The sequence below is a fragment of the Anopheles bellator genome, chromosome 1, assembly GCF_943735745.2.
Source record: "Anopheles bellator chromosome 1, idAnoBellAS_SP24_06.2, whole genome shotgun sequence".
NCBI lineage: Eukaryota > Metazoa > Arthropoda > Insecta > Diptera > Culicidae > Anopheles > Anopheles bellator.
The window spans coordinates 17,653,545-17,671,009 of NC_071285.1; the positions used below are offsets into that span (position 1 = coordinate 17,653,545).

At 51.7% G+C, this 17,465-nt stretch overlaps 1 protein-coding gene across 1 annotated transcript in view; it reads right to left on the bottom strand.

Moving 5' to 3' along the window:
• The window catches only part of LOC131215138 (microtubule-associated protein futsch-like), a 35,969-nt gene extending 19,434 nt beyond the window's left edge, over nucleotides 1-16,535 (bottom strand). The window contains exons 1-3 of the mRNA XM_058209523.1: nucleotides 16,335-16,535; nucleotides 15,834-16,247; nucleotides 15,565-15,719 (exon numbers count right to left, since the gene is read on the bottom strand). Coding sequence (XP_058065506.1) covers nucleotides 15,565-15,719; nucleotides 15,834-16,247; nucleotides 16,335-16,535 — 770 coding nt within the window. The remainder of the gene's footprint in view (nucleotides 1-15,564; nucleotides 15,720-15,833; nucleotides 16,248-16,334) is intronic.
• Nucleotides 16,536-17,465: the final 930 nt, after the last annotated feature.

Below are 17,465 nucleotides of genomic sequence, written 5' to 3' on the forward strand. Positions count from 1 at the left end.
CAACGACCGCTCCATTGGGCGCGCCGGAATTGCCGTGTTGGATGATGTGTTTCCGTGCAGATAGGAAATCGTGCGAAGCATAGACAATGTGCATGAGTGTGTATTAGTGGGGGGATGGACATGGATGTGTGGGGTTGCAAATGGCAAAGAAGGAAATAATTACGTCCGAATTTTCAATCTCTGGGAATATGTAACGCCCCAAATGGAGCAGCCTGGTGTTTTTCAACGACCCAACGTGATCCTAAGGAAAACTCCGAAATTTTGTAACAAAACAATACCCAACTGAGAACCCGATTTGATTGTGTTGAATCCCTGAGAAGAATTTTTCTATAAGTGTGTTCAAAGATCGCGATCGACGATTGGCAAAAATATTAATTCGATGAGTCCGAGCGCTACCGACCTTTCACTGCTGCAATTGGATCCTGTTGTTGCTCCGGCTTCGAAGGTTCGCTGATTCCGGACGGCCTACTGCTCAGAACCGGCCATAGAGAGGGCGTCGGAAGCGATCCTCTTCGCGCTAGCAACCAATGTTCGTCGAGAGTTCTCGGTTTTCTGCACCGGGAGAGTTCCGTCGACGACGGCGGCGGTTTTGTAATTACAGGCGAGTTAATTTGAGTCGCCCGAGGTTACTATATATCAATTAGTCGCTTCGCTGTCCCGCGCGTGCCTTGCTTCGGTCTCCCTGCTTTTTGCCGTGTCCCGCGCGCCACCAAAAAGGGCCACTGTCGCTGCCACTAACTAATCGCACTGCAATTGCTGCTGGTTCTGGTGCTGCTGCAGAAGCAGTAGATAGCTTTCTTGGCCAGTGGCCAACGATACGTGCAGTTGATCTGGGTGCCACGCTGCTGGCATTGCCGCAACCAAATATGCACACCACACACCAGCGAATTTGCGTTGCTCAGCGGAGGTTTTACACAATTTTACTTTATCGCTAGCCAGCGCCGCTAACTTTCCACGAAAGCACACGAAATGTTACGGGTGTTATTTTCGAATCACTTTCGTCGGCAATACCTCCACAAATCGGAATCTGTGTATTTGGGGTGATGGCTTGAAACGTGCTTCGCGATTTTGTTTGGGCACTCTGAAATGCCAGACTAATATTCTTCACACCAAACACAGTTACACCATCGAAACAGCAGATGCACTTGTGAGTAAAATTGTTTTATTTGTGAACCTCGAACGAAAATCCTGTTTTTCGTTTAACAATTCAACAATCCTTCAACAAAGGTCTTATCACTCCACCCGTTTTAGCTTACTCAAAATTCAACCAGCGAACGAACGAAACAAATCTAATAAAAAAACGATGAAAGTGAAAATTCGCACTTTCCACGGGGAGGATGTGCGGGGCCACACAAAACATACCGCGCACCACTGCAGCCCACGAGTAGCCGCGACCGATCCGATGTCGGATGTCGGCGACGATTATTTTCGTCTTTGTTTTGCTCGCAATCTTCGCGCGACCTCGACCCAAAGGGGGCGGATGTGGATGCCGGCCGGGGGGGCTCGTAACGATCGTCAACACATGTGCACACACCCACACCCACGGAACGGAACGGAACCGAAGCGGCAGCAGCAACAATTTCGGTGGTCCGCGGACGTCGACGGTTGCGCATTGACTGAGCCTCGAGAGGTTCGAGCTTGGCTCTGGTTCGCGAGTTCGCCCCACGGCAAAGGTTACGGATCCAAAACCAGCGCGGCCATCATCGAGCGAGAGAGAGAGAGAACGAGAGGGCGAGCGAGACCTCGGACCAAAGAGTTGGAAAGCTTTGCGTGCATCCACATCCACTCCACGAGAGAGAGAAGGAGAGCTAGAGCGTTGTGGGGATGCACATCACCCCAAGGAGCGAGTGCACTCGCGAGAGAGAGAGAAAGAGAGAGAAGGAATGCGAGCGGCCGCCAGCCAGCTAATCGGATACAGTGTCAGTGGCTTCGACGCGAACCGGGACTGGGTCGGTTCGTCGGTGGCAACAGCGGCTTAGAGCGCACTGCACCCCGAAGTACCAAACGGCATTGTACTGTGCCAAGTGTTCTTGACACTGCGCGGGGCGGCCTCCGACTGTGGGGCGTCGTTTCTATTGGTCTCTCGCTGCCACAAACACAGACGCACAACCGCCCATCATCACTCTCTCGCTCGCTGCAGCAACAATTGGGGCCAGTGGACAAAACAAAGGCCACAATAGCCAGACCGGACCGAGCCGAGTCGAGCGATCGATCTTTCCTTCGTTGGTCCTTTTTCTTTTCCTTTTTCTGTTCCGCATTGATCGCTACTGCCGATGCGTCATGAGGATGATGGCATGGAAAGCGAATAATAGTAGAAAAGAGTGAAACATTCAAACTACATATCTCGGAACAACCGGAACAAGTCGACATTCGCGAGCTGAGTGATTCATTTGCTCCTACGCTTGTCGATCGTTAATTCTTAATGAATTCTGTGCACAACGCTAAAGAAGAGATGAGGGATGTAGTTGATACTACCATAGGCAATGGCAGCGATGAAGTCAACTTCACGAACGTTGCAGCGTGGCGGGCGATGCGTTTTCACCATCAGCAGCGTAGATCTTGATAGGAAAAGGAGATTGTTTCTCTTCAGAGGTCGGTTCAGGCGCGACGCAGCGCTTTGGCGCGCTCCGATTATGAAAATGCGCCATTTCTGCTAATTTGTTTACGCCTGGCACGAAAGCGTTACTAGCGTTACGAAATTCGTTAGAAGAAATTCATAGGCTACTGCCATGCTGATTCATGATTGGTGCCATGCTTTGACGGCACGGTTGAGGTGCTGATCGAATCATGACTCGAAATAGTCCATTGGAAAAGAGTCCAAATATTTATAGTTTCAGGTAAGGACTCTAAGATTTTGAAATAAATATGTACAAATGTTTGGGAAAGTTATAATGTGTTGTTGTAGAATTGGTACAAATGGTACACAAAAACGTATTCAGGCAGACTGCTACGTCGAGACCGTTAAACGTAGCAACCTTTGCTTGCATAATTCAGCGTATCAGTAAAAAACACATAATGGAGGGCTGCAATTGGCCAGCAATCTTAATTAGTTTCGATATACGTGGTAGCTTTAACATAGAGCTTTATCCATTCGTACGATGACCTAGTCTCAGGGAAAGTCTCACCATTGGTAAGTGACTAAAAGGATTGGCAATTCATTAAACATCAATAACAACCCACAGATCAATGTGGATCCAGAAAAGTTTGACCTTCCTTTGATGGGTCTCTTCCAAAGGCGATAGCCCAAACAAAAAAGCAATGCTCAAGGCTCGCACCGTTCACACCAGTTCAAGAAGCCCACAACATACAATGTGTGAAGGTTACGACGGCGAGAAACCCACCCATATCTTGGCTGCACCATAAAGTTACGAGGGAATTTCGGAGCGTTGACAGTTTCTGACAGCTTCGCAGGTCGAAAACGCGAACAAGCTAACCTCTTCGTCCAGACGAGTCATGCGACGAGCCCGTTCGGCCATTAATGAGGGAGGCTGTAAAGACTGACCCCCTTTTTTAAGATGTTCACAGTTCACAACGCGCATACTTCGCCGGCATTCGCAACAATCTCTATCGGATCCGAAGGTCCGAGTACCTCTAGAGGGTAGCCCTATCGAAGTGTACCCCGCGATTAGTGAAGATCGGGGACCTCGCGCGGGGATTGTTGTCTTAAGCCGCCCCCAATATCCTTCGAGTGCTGCCGTTGTTGGACACTAGACCCCGTGCAACCGTCGCGACGAGTGAGCGAGAGAGATAGCGCCATCCTCCAAGGAGTTTGCGGACGATCAAGGCAGGGCACGCACGGCACGGTCCGTTGTTTGGATTAGCGCGCGCGCACGCACTAAGCACAACTGTCAAGGCTCAGAATGTGTTGACTTGCGGCGCGTTAGCGTTGCATAGTAGTGCATTGCTTAGCTGCTTAGCCGACTGCGAATCAATAGACCCAACCCCACGGTCGAGGACAGCCGGACCGGCCGGTGTCGCGGAGGAGGAGGCGACGGAGTGTGCACCACCTCGCTGGGGCAGAAGAAAACTTGGGGCCCCCAGAGAGTCTAACCTCAAAAGAGAATGGTTCGAAACCACTAAGCAAGCAAACCACAAAGTAAGTGCCGTCGTCATGGTGACTGAAGCTATATTGTTACATCTCTCTCTCTAAGTAAGCGGTCCACACAGCGAAAGGGCAAAATTGCTGAGGCTTCAGGAATCGCGATTAGCCATGGAAAGTTTGTGCTGTAGTGTCCACACCACCGAAAGCCTTCGATCTTCGAGCGCGAAGATCGAGGTCAAACGCCAAATTAACGTGAAACGTCGCCACCGACCTTATAGTGCGCCGCTAGGTAAGGTACCGTCGTCGCGTATTGCCTAGGGACCTCGGACCTCAAGAGACCCCGAGCCCGGAGAATGGCAACAGATGGGCGAAGGAGAAAAAATCCAACCAGGTGCTGTTAGAAAGCACAGTCATCAAACATACAACACGTAGACCATCATAAAAACATGCTGCACGACTCCCGAAAGTCGCGCGTAAAATTTGCCAACATTGTTTGTCATCGCTCACCACCACCCATTTCGGTGAAGAAATCGATGATTTGTTTTTTGTGCACACGACGACGAGGACACGAGCCCCGTTGCGAAGCTTCAGTCCTTTTTTTTTGTTAGTCACCACCAGTAGACACCGACACGACATATGATGATGGCAACAAACTTTGGCAGTTCACTGACCCCAAGAAGCGAGTCCCATCCACACCACATCATTAACGGGTTTGTCCTCGAGAGGTCTGTCTTTTCAATTAGGTCTGACAGGGGAAAAAAAACATTGCCACAAACGTCAAACAACAATTGTCAACCTCGCAGACACCGGATGCGGTGTGCGTCCGACCGAAAGGAGGTCAACTCTCTGCAGTCCGCAGTCCTTGGGCGTGAAACAAAGGAACCACCACCACCGATTGGGGCACGGGCACGGTGATCGTGATCTCCTGGGGATGATGTGATAACACACCACGCACGGGGCGCTATGTTTACTTACTGCGTAAGCAGAGCAACCGCAACTCAGAACTTTGCGATCCGCAGAAATCAGGGGAAGTTCCGATTCTGGTGACTCAGTTCGAAGCGTAACATGGGTAGGATTTCAATCGGTATTACCCTGAGAACCCCTTATCAACACCACGGCTTGTGGCCGATTGTTCCAATTGTAGGTTATGCGGTAGATGATGGTGTCGACCGCGGATTGTGAAGTCTTCGGTCCCGCACTGTCCCATTCTTACATAAGAAGCCCGTCACCCGTCATCATCCGTCGGCACTGGAAGTGGTTCCCTCCCCAAGGGCATTCTAGGCAAGCGCAGCAGCCCGTAAAAATCGCACACATACACATGCAGTGCGCGAGCTCAACACCACCGACCACCGTGCCGTGCAGCAACCAAAGTCACCTTGGCCGTATCGACGGAGGGTGACCGCGCCGCCACCGCAGCCGACTGCATACGGCGAACTGCAACTGCACTGCAGTCAATCGCCAATACCCCAGACAAATAAAGACGGGAGCCGCCGCAACTCCTGTGCCGCAACAAATCAACTGAGACCTCCCCTCGCCGGCCGCGCGCTTTTGGAGAGTCCACTCCACATGGCGGTTTGGCAGAAGTCATCGTCGTGACAACGACGACGACGGTGAAGATGATATTCAACGCTGCCACCGCCGCACTCCAGCGCACTAAGCCCTGCGAAAAGGGGTACAAACACATGAGCGAGGACACACTCTCGCGGTACAACGCCACCCCATGCTGTCGAAGTGGCCTTTTGCCTCCTGGTAAAGCGCCCAGAGATGCGTCAGCTTCATCTGCTGCACTCGAACGCCACGCCGTGCGGAGAAGTTTTAATGAGCGGAACGTGACAAAATTTCTCATCTCGCGTCCACCGAAGTACAGCCCGACACCAGCAACGCTTACGGTTTCGGGCGGGTGAATTGAAGAGCTTAGACTTTGGCGACCGATTGGCAATCTGAGCAAGTCCCAAAATCGACCCAAAACCGGGAAAATGCGTTCATCTTGTTGCGAATCGTCGAGACTGGAAGAAACATGGCGACTCGCGAAGCTCGCGTCGCGGGGACCAATTGAAGTGGGGCGTAACCTAGATATGTCTCGGAGAGGCACGGTGCGTGGCGGACTGGAGGGCACATGGCCCCAAGCAGGATGACTAACCACGTGCACAATGCTGCCGAAGCAGCTGCTGCTGCGTCAAGATAACACAACGTTACCAAATATCATTTTGTGTTTGTCCTCCGGCCTCGAATTGGGACGAATCTTGTGAGGGAACCATTCACATAGATCTGGCCAGCGTTCGATGGCGATGCATTCGACGAGTTACCCGAACGTTTACAATCTCTCCTGTCAATCTGATTATATTCTCAAGGGTGTATGTGTGCGTAGTGTATAGAAACCGTCCGGCCACACCGCAGAGTCTTCGGATGGAACGATGCACTGGGCTGGGCCAGAGACAGGCCAAGGACGAGAGGCCCAGACCGTTGATACCGGGCGGCGCTGATGATGTCAACAAAGTCATAGAACACCACCGCTGGTGCATAGTAAGCAGGGCGGACCGTACAACAGTGCCAACAGTGAATGGCGAGATGAAATCCATGGTCACCGGAAGACCGGCCGGGGTACACGCCTAATCAACCCTTTGCCCGAGTGGGTCGTTTACAGTGTTGGCTAGTCCGGAGCGCCGTAATTTATGCACCATGTGATTAATTGTGGAACTCCTGAATGGTACGAAGAATCATAGAAAAACTTAAGATAAATTAGATGAACGATCGTACGGTGACTGATCGCCCCCCAGCTCCTCGGCTCCAGCTTTGCGTAACCGGACGTGCTGGATCTCACTCCCCGTTAGACTACCAAAGGCCAATCGCGGCTAGCCTTCGCAGCGACTACTCGCGGCGCTCGGCGCCGCAGGGCTATCTGTCGGCGAGATATGATTTCTTGCGATAAAACGTCCAACAACAGGGGAAACAATCTGCGGACCAGCTCGGATCGCGACTCGAGCTAATGATCCCATAACGCAACGCCGTGCTCGGCAGCAGCATGGTTTTATGTGCCCCCCCCCGTGTGACATTCGACGAATTGACGGCATTTTTAGGAGGGTCAAATCGAAGCCTGTGCTTCTGTGAGGTTTGTGTTACTACCACAAAACCCGAGTGTGTGACCCTGGTGCTCGTCCTTGGATAAGCATTCGTGTGTGGCATTGAACGTCATTACCGTCAAGCCCTCGGATCACTCGATACGGTATGTAGACCACGATCGCCGCCTGTGGAGAAGATCGATCGCATTACAGCGACCGGTGATCGTCGGGGCGAAGGCCTCGGGCAGTTTCCAATACCAGAGTCGCGGTTCTGCATCCTTGCAGTAGACGTTTGAAGGTAAGCGCTTCTGGAAACGTTAACATTATTTCGAATCCGCTTACGACAGTCGTTTGGGCAAGAAATCATAAACCGTTTTTCTTTCCATCCATGGATTAGAAATCAATTCACTCTACCGGAGACAGTTGTCAAACATTAAAATCCTAAATCTCTTTCAATTGTCAACTGGCGTTGGCCGGACAAAGCTACATACCACCGCCGATTACTTGTCGATTCTCACAATAATTCGACATGACCTAAGATCGTACCAAAAATGTCCTCAAAATATACGAAATCGCTGTCAATACAGCGGGTACAACAACTATTCCCGATGGTGTATGTAACCACAATAAATCTTTTAATTAATCTATCGATATTAATTACCGGCAGCAACGCAGGCTCTGGCTGACGTGTGGAAGGTGTGACCTCTACTTTTCGATAGCATTCACGCAAGCCACCAGCTGATTCCGAGAACGAAGCACTTCGGCTAAAGGACAGACATTTTTTCTGCCGCCATCGTCGCCATCTTCCTTTCCGTCAAGGTGTGCACCTGTTGAGCGACGACGACGACGGTCACGCCGCCCGAACGTGTCGGTGACCGTGTCGTGTGTTCGTGAAGGTTAAATTAGTCTGAAGGACATTCGACCCACGCAGAGCCCGGACGCCCCAGCCAGCACGGGGGGCAGACACGGAGAGACTTGGTGGTTCCGGGGGGCTCAGATTATCAGCAACCGGTCAAAGAAAGCATAAAAAGGGAAGCAAACTTACCAACCGACCCCGAGCGAACGAAAGCATATGGTGCTGGTGGTGGTGCACGGAGAAGCCCTTCTTCTCGGTGCATAAGGGTGCCCCCCCGAATAGAGGGCGCGGTTCATAAGCATAGCGCCGCTTTTTGCCACGGGTTTTAGTACACACGCCCGGAATGGCGGTTACTCATCACTTCACTAATGGAGCGCTCTGCAGCCAGTTTGCTCCTGCTCCATGCAGGTGAAGGTCTACGTGGAACCGTTGGGTGCAAAAGTTCACCGACAGGTCGGTTGTTTTTGGCATTTAAGGATTGGGACGAATGAAGACACAACACGAAGACCCCGGGGGTGCTTAAGAGCCTCTCCTTTATCCGTTTGGTGGGGTATTTTTAAACGTTTTCCTTAGCTTTCTATCTGCTTCGCTTATGACACACAGGTAGCGACAAGTGGTCCCCTGTGTGGATGTCCTTCGGTTGACAAGCTGACAAACGCACGGGCGCTCTGTCGGAATCCGGCAGGGTTTGTGACGTTAATGAAGCTCCAACCGTCACTTTAATGTCGAATTGCGATATGAAATTTAAGGTCCTTTGGAGAAGATTTTTAGTCATCGTAAGTATTGGACAGTGACTTGGAGTAGAGTTAATGTCTACAGTCTAGAGTCTTCCAATCACACAGCCACCACCACGCAAGGAAGAAGCTCGCCGGAAACCGCCACCAGGGAAAATCGGATAAAAAAAGAGCAACGCGCTGTTACTGGTGCTGCTGCCACAACGGAAGTTATATGAAAAAGAATCCACCCCCCTAAAATACAACCCAAACGAAAGTCCAATGAACTCTCTTTGTCGTGGCGGGAGCGCCCACATGGGTCAAACTTCACTAAGCACACGTCGGCGGATCGGACCGTTACATATTTTACTATCTGCTCTGCGCCATTTTCGTAGCTATTAAGGATTTTGTCAGTTCCGCAACTCAACCCTGTCGGCAACCCGTTTTCCCTGTCACGGTAGCGTCGCTCAACGAACACGCACGGGGAACGGGGTTTACATTGGACACCCAGACACATCCTGTCGCTCCACCGGAGGAGTCACCGGCGAAGGTCATCGGGCTGTATGCCCGGGACTAGCGGCTTATGTGGCGGGTTATTTACATCCTTCGCCACGGTCGGTTCGGTTGCGACATTCTTGCAGGAAATATTCTTCCACCCTCACTCGTTGGCCAGCACCGCCCTAGCCAGTGCCGAGCCGTGCGGTTGCACTTTTATTAATCGAAGCCATTGCGGCGACGGTGAAAACAGATTTTCTGCGTCACATTACCGTACACACGTCAGCCGCTTTTCCGACCGCTCGGTCGGGTCGTTGACTTCAGCGGTGTCCATTTATTGCCGTGTACTTGACTCGGCGTGAGGTGGCAATGTATCACAATAAAAAAGGAAGCGCGGTGTTTGTGGCGTACACGCCACCCTTTTAGATTAATTTTCCACCCACACGAGGTTCTCGGCACACGTCCTGGCCACATCGACCCGTAACGCAAGAAGAGCACGCAAAAGGTTCACGGGATGATCGAAGCGAAGCGTTAATGTCCCAATTTGTTTTCGATCTTTTCTCGGCTGAACCCACTGTGGCTGCTTCTGGACAAGTTTATTTCGGCTTGTTGGTCGTATGCGATCCTTAGCAGCCTGTGCACATGTAGTGATCACACCTCCACGATGGAAATCGGTTTAAAAACAAACGTCTGCATCCGATCGATTAGACTGTTGCCCTGGTCTGTTACTTAGTAAACGAATTTTGTTTGTATTTTTTGTCTTTATGAACTCCTAATTGAAAAAAATAGCCATTACAACTTTGATTGTAAATAGCTAACCGCAATCCATCATCGGTCGATCGATCGATCGATCGAGACTCGAACCAAAACCACCGGATAATTCGCAACCGCCGCAGCCGCCAGAAGGCGAACCATCGGCGTCGCCCGCCAGCGCCGTTAAAATGTTGAAGGTAATCAAATAAATAGCATTTAATCTGCATCCAATGCAGTGGCCGCGGATGCAGCGAGGCGTAACGAAAGAGACCACCACCACCGCCACCGGTGGGGTGGTGGGTTATGTTTGTTGTGCGGCCAACGGGATGACGATGATGCTTTGCTTGCTGAATTCGGTTGGCGTGGCGCAGAGATGATCACGCGCATTCGCGCGCGCGCGCTCGCGCTCTAGGGTCAACGAACTCTAGGCGCGAACGAGAGTGAGCGAGAGATCGCGGGAGGCAGCAATTCGTTCGGCACGGTGGTGGTGCTGGTCGTCGTCGATCGACGAACATCGCCATATTTTTTGGATGATGCTCTCGACGCGACGAGCGTCTTGCGCGTCAACGGTGGTGATCATTAACTACCCGTTACTGCTGCAGTAAGCGCATTCTGCAAGACGACGCACGCTGTCGCCATGATGGCGTTCCGGAAGGGACCACACCCGGCACCAGGCGCGAGCGCGTAGGTGGCACAAGATTCAATGAACTGGTGCGCAATCATTTTTAATCCAACCACTGACGGCAACGGCTGACCCGCGCCCGTGGCATTATCCGACGATCCCTAGCCCGGCCTTCCCTCCGTGGCGAGAGGCACTGCCAAACGGGCCAATGACGGCGGGCGGGCCGCCCGGTCGTAAACAAGAATTGCGACCACCCCTGTTTTGGGACGCGCGCCGATTGCAGATCGGAAGCATAACACGCATTTGCTCATGTCCTTTCGTACCCTGTTTGCTGCTACACACGTCCGGTTCGCCGGAGTCTATAAAATTCGTAACAAATGGAGGTGGCGTCCGGGCAAGGCAGTCTCGCACTCCCGGCTTTTAGCGTGGCCAATAAAAGGCGTTCGCGCACTCCTTTCGTGCAGCCGGTGTCCGGTCGCGCGGATTGGAGCGCAAATTGTAGTGACGACAATCGCGTTCATGCACACTTTGTAAGTGTCCGCCTGTGTGTCGTTGACTCGCCCCCCATCGGCCGCCTTCTTGACCTCCTTTGGCCCGTTGCCTCTTGCCGTGTGGTTCCCGGGCTGTGGTTCGATTGTTTCTTTTTTCTGTCGCCACCAACCAGTGAGGTGCTGTCTTCTGGTGCTGCACCTTCGACAACTAGGTGGAGCTCATTGCACTGCAATAAATATGACATACTTGGCCTGCGTCGTGCGCGGCCAGAATGTACACGATCGCGACAGGGGCAACTTCCGCTGGGGCCACCGAGACGCACCGGACGACAGCAACGCAACTCGTACCTTCAATTCGTTTCCCAGAGGCACTAAAATAAGATTAAACAGGATATTATTTTTGATCATTTTTTGAAAATTTGTACCAATTTGTGTTCAGCCGCTGCCCGATGCGATTATTGCCACCACCAATACGGTGCGCGGTTGGTTCGGTCACCCTGCACTCGGTGGTTGATTGGAGACCCGCCGCTAACCGCAGTTCGTGTCACTGGACAGTTATGCATTCATTTCGCTTAATTTGCGAGCTTAAGCTATCGGCCGAAGGACGGAAGGTCATTGTAATGAAAAAGAACGAAACAGAATGCAGCGCACCACTGCAGCAGATAGGGCTGGGTGGCCACTTAACTGCTCCCCATTTTACGGGGGCAGCTCAAACGGCAGCACACCTTCTTCGACGATCCTCTTTTCGACACGAAAAGCCGCGTGTGAACCAAGCGGGCCAACACCCCACATACCATAAGAACCTTCGAAAGAAAGGTGACTACAGACGCGCCAGTGTCCTTGTGGAAGGCCCCGAAAGGACATTGGTACCGCCGCCAAGGTTTGATCGTTGGCACCGTGGCATGCTAAATCGTACTTTCGATTGCATCGATGCTATCGAGGGGGGGAAGAAAGCAAACTAGGACTCAATGTGCAACCAGTGTAGCTAGGGACCTCCACTGCACGATTGGCGGCCGCATGATTGACTTCTAATGCCACCCGAACCACACAACGCGAGAGACGCCCCGTAATAAATATCCCATTTTAATCGCAGCATATTCGTGCGCGTTTCTATCAGCAACCGATCAAAGCAACCGTCTCCTTATCGATTCGCATCACAGCGTGGTTTCTATCGAATCGAAGTACCCCGCTCAGAAGAACTGCCATTTGACAGTTGCCATAAATTTGCAAATTCCTATGATGGGTTGAAGACAGTGGCTGCATTCCTGCCCTAACGATTGTCTTTCAAGGTGATCCCCGGCGGTCGGACGACTTCCGAAACGGGAAAACAACCCATTAAAGCTGCATCGCTAAGTGCAAGACCCCAAGAACCGGCCGAAGCGGTTCGGAAGAACAAAAAAAGGACACCCTCCGCGATCGATCATTGCACCCAACGCGCGGAACACACGCAAACCTTCGCACCTTCCGGCGCCGGAACACTGGTGTCGCGCGGTGGTGCAGCGAACGAAAACGTGCCAATTTTTATTGATTAGCAGACAGTCGTTAAAATGCGACCGGTCGCAGCGTGTGCAGCAGCGTCGTTCTAATGGTGCAAAAAATAAATCCATCCCAAATAGAGGTAGGTTGCAGTTGACGACGACGCATCGACGACGAGTGTGACACTTTCACGGTCTGTTTCCACCGGCTCCGGGCGCTTCGGCGAATGCTTGGTTTCAATTTAATTAGTGAACAAGCGAATCACACGAACCATATGTGGAGGGGCCCCTTTGGGGGCCAGAAACAATGGCATGGATTTATGAGTCGGCCATCTCACCTGTCCACCCCAGGATTTCAGCATGTTTTGGGGCCCGGGGCCCATGTTGCGGGTTCATGTCAACAAACTTGGAAAATCATCGTTCGGAAAACGTGACACAATCGTGGGCAGGACTTCGATTGCACGTTACGGTTCCATCCACCGCGCTGCAGCCTGCCTCCCGAAGCCGGGGATATTGTTTCTCACACTTTATGTACGCTAGCTTTCTGCAGTTTATCGCTCGGTTTGCACTTTTTACACCCCGGGAACCAAAGGTCATTGGATGGAGCACATTGACGAAAGTCAATGTAACGCTGCAGCATGAATTTCAAGGATACTGCAAGGAGACTGCCGGGCCCGGGGTAGGTTACTAACCAGCCTGGCCCCCCAGCAGCACACGGTCGGTGGCCTTTTGCACCGTTAGTGCAGCTGGCCGTCCCTCTCTCGGAAAGCCGGGACGACGTCGAGCAGCGTCGAAGCGAGGAAAATGCATTCAACGTGTCCGGGGGTGACCAAGCGTTGGTCGGACGGCGGTGAATGAAATCATAAAATACACCTCCTGCGGCACACTCCCACTGCAGTATTATCGCACTTTCGATGATTGCGGCCCCCGCCGTCACTGTCGGTCAACAGTCATCATACCATGCTGAAGGATTTCTTTCTCGTTTTCCGTTGCAACATTTTTCGCCGTGGGGAAAGATTTTACAACACTCGACTGGACTGAACGCTTTTAACCAGCTCTGTAGGACATCGGATTTTTCTCCCCCAGTGACGGTGACAGAAAATCAGGACCAAACTTTCGACATCACGTACAGAGGAGAATTTAACGATGACGTGTGTTACAGTTTATATTTTTAATTTTAACATCATCTAATTATAGTCCACCAAACATTAGAATATTGACAACGTTCAATAGTTTATTTAATGATTGGCTCAAGAGGAATATCCATAGGTCAATGGAAACAAAACATAGATCTGGACAGCCATAAGCCATACCACGCATAGCATTAATCCGCCTAATTCTGATCACTCCAGTGTCCATCTAGTGATAACAGCGCATTGCAACGGGACAGTGTGCCACGGGTGCTAGGCGATGCACCAAGGTTTGTGACTGACGGAACCATCCGACAAAAGGTCAATTGAATCAAGCTGAACTACAAACCGTATGGTGGCGTAGGGTCATGGGTAGAGCGTGGCAGCAGCGACGAGAGCCCAACAACTATCATCACCCTCTGTGCGCCTCTAGAGCACTGGCCGGAGTGCGGCTGGCGAGTGAGTGGCTGGCTGGTGCTAATGCTTCGCGAGCTAAGAGCTCAAAAGCTAATGCCACTCTGCCGCTTCGCTTTGGCGTTACCTTGGCATGATTTTTGGCTTTGCCCTTTTCTTTGCAAATGTCGTTGGCGCGTCCGCAACCGTTCTCTCGCGCGGTTCAGTTCTTCGGTGGCACCAAGGTTGCAGAAGGTTGTTGTGTTTGCTCGCTCGCTCGCCGGCTGGGTGGCTGGCCCCACGCCGATGTGGGGCGAACGTGTGGGGCGGTCGGTTCAGGGACAGTGCGGTTGAATTTGCAAACTGCAACCACGGCCATACGTACACTCCGAAGCCACGGTCAAACGGTACGGACCAGCAGCCACCGTGCGGTGACCCAGTCACGATCGTCTTTCAAGCACACGGTGCGTGGAACCGTTTGGCCCAAGGACATCAGACGGTGCGATGCATTTAAAAGTTTAATTTTAAGCTATCGGTGCGTTTCGATAACAAAATAAACCAGCTGACCGATCCGAAATTATCCAGACGGTTGGGCCTTTGGGATAAAAATGAAAGTTACATTTCATATGCAGTCCACCACTGCCACATAACACAGGACCCCTCTACCGGTGCTGTGGTGTAAAAATCCTCCCAATACTAAGCGTCTTTACCGTCCATCGGAACTCACGACGACCACAAACCAGCGACGGCCCGTCCATCACGAGCACAATCAACACACAGCATCCGCTCCGCTTCTACGTGTGCCCCATCATCTGGCGCATGTGCAAATCGATGCTCTCGAACGCGAGTGCCGCCACGCCACACCGCCCGACACCGACGGACGCGCGTCATCCCATTCTACCCTTCCTACGGAAAAAGAAAATAAATACCCTCCAGGCGCAAATGAAAGGACGCCACGCGACCCTTGCGCCATCTTCCGCGTAGCAGCAGCAGCGTCATAATCCGTCCGCCGTGGGCGAACCACACACTCACCGAGTCTACAGTCCGGTGCCGTGCAATGCGAATTTGCAGTAACGGAAATGTATGGCACGCAGAAAGGAGAAGCATGCGGCGACGCATCCATCGCCAATCGAGATGTGCACTTCCACTGCACTCTGACGCTGCCATGCCAACGGACGAGGTGAGCTATGAAATAATTCTTTCATCAACACACAACGCGGCGCGGCGCACCAGGAAACCTATTCTTAGATGCCGCCATTCCGGTGATGCGCCGGATGGATGGCGTTGAAATTATATGCACGGACATCGATTGATGCCGGAGCGCGAAATAGCAATACCAACAACAGAGGAACGGTGCAACGAAGAGTATCGTAATTACAAAACGGAAAGCGAAAACTTTTCCACGGGCGCGAACCGTGAAAAGTTCTTTGGCCCCAACCACCAGCCAGTAATATTCATTTACATCGCAACAGTTTGACAAAATACTAAAAATACTGTAAATTGAAGAGAACAATAAAGTGCGAGCATTTACTTACACTTTGATGGCCCGTTTCCGGACGGTTGCAACCAGTTTGCTCGTGTAGTCGTCATATCGCTTCTTCAGTTTTCGCTCAACTACAAATCCGTCACTGTTCGAATCCGAATCGCAGCTGTATCGTCCCGGGCGCAAATAGCCCAACGAGGAACTTCTCTGTTCCGGGGACATTTCGTCCTCTTCACCATCGTCTTCCTCTTCCGGTTCCTCGTCGTCATCTCCGTATTCTTCTTCCTCCTCCATCTCTTCATCATCGTCATCGGTTAATACTTGAACGTCATCGTCATCGTCTGTATCCTCGTCCGAGGACTTCCGCTTTTTTGAGTCGCGCTTGTCGGCCGATCGCTTCTCATCATCGGTGTACTCGTCGGTACTCAGATCGTTATCAATCGATTCGTTGGCCCCGATCCGATCGGTGCTCTCGACGAACATTTCGTCGTCCTCATCCATCTCCAGGTAGTCTTCGACGGCACCGACTGTTTCTTCGACGCCTGCCTCTTCCTCTTCTTCCTCCACCTCTTCGCCCTCCTCGTCCTCTTCTTCTTCGATGGAAAATACTTCCAGTTCCGGAGGGCTTTTGAGTTCATCTTCTTTGAACTTTTCCGGAGAGCTCTTTTCCGACGAACTTTCTATTAAGCAAGGTTCCTCATTGTCCTGTTGCGCCTCGGAAGCATCGGGATTTGTCTACAAGAAAGAGCAAGAGAAATACGCATTATCAATACCGTGCCAAGTTAACGCATCTGTGTGTGTGTAAACACGCAGGACACGTACTTTTTCGTGGGTGGAACTGCAGTCACTCTGGGACGCGGATTCTTTCTGCACGTTGCTTTCCTTTACTTCCGATGATTGCCGTTCGACCTCAGGGTCACTGCTGGAGACGATGGCTTCCCCCGTAGGAGTGTCGGTTTCGCCACTGTCCGCCGCTTCCGGTTGCTCGGTTTCTGCGGCCTGCTGCGATGCCGTGGGATCCATCTGTAAGTTTGACATTCGACGCCACTGGCGCTCGGCGTGCCGTGTCTAAATGGAGCTGATTGCTTTCGATTTGATAAAAACGGCACGGCCTTAAAGACGTTTTTCGACGACTTTTTCCACACACGCGAACCCGTAACGGGTTATCCTTATCACCAATCGTGGCGCTGAACCCCCTTCGCTGCTGCGTACGCGTACCTATCGCACCATTCACTTCACTTGCGCATGTATTCGACGTCGTCGGGCTCTCTCTGACTCCGACCGAGTGGCTCGTAGGCAATTCCTTGACACTGCCCCCCAGCAGACCGGGGAAACTGCACACACAGCACAATTTTCAGTGGCGCGACACTTTTGCCAACCGAGCGGCCACCAACGAAATCCGCGTGGCTTCCGAAAAAGCACCGGATGGAGAACGGACAAAGAAACAATCACAGCGGGCCGAGGAGCGAGCTCACTTCATATTGCTAACCGGCACACGGTTTCGCGGGCAGAACCGTGAAGAATCGAGTCGCACTCGAGAGGAATGCAGCTGGGCCAACGCGTACGCCACAATTTACACTTTTCCTTATCATGCACCCGTCGGTGGCGAAAAAACTATAGAAAACACGCCCGTTGGTGTGTGAATAATCGTCGAAAAATCCAATTTTGCCGCACACAAGCCGAACCCGGTCAACTCTCTCGTGCTACGGTTTTCTACTTTTGTTTTGTAGCTTTCGGGCTTTTGTCAATAAGCTTACAGCACGGCCGGGAGTTTCAAGCCGGCTCGAAAGAAGCATCGGCTGTGTCGTGTCTGGTATCGGTTGCGGTAATCAGCGGATCAATTGGATTGGCTGAGCTAATTTCAAATATAGCACAGTGTTCTGTGGTAAAATTAAAATAGTTTGATACCATAGAATATTACAAAAATCGATCGGTTCGCGATTGAATTCAATT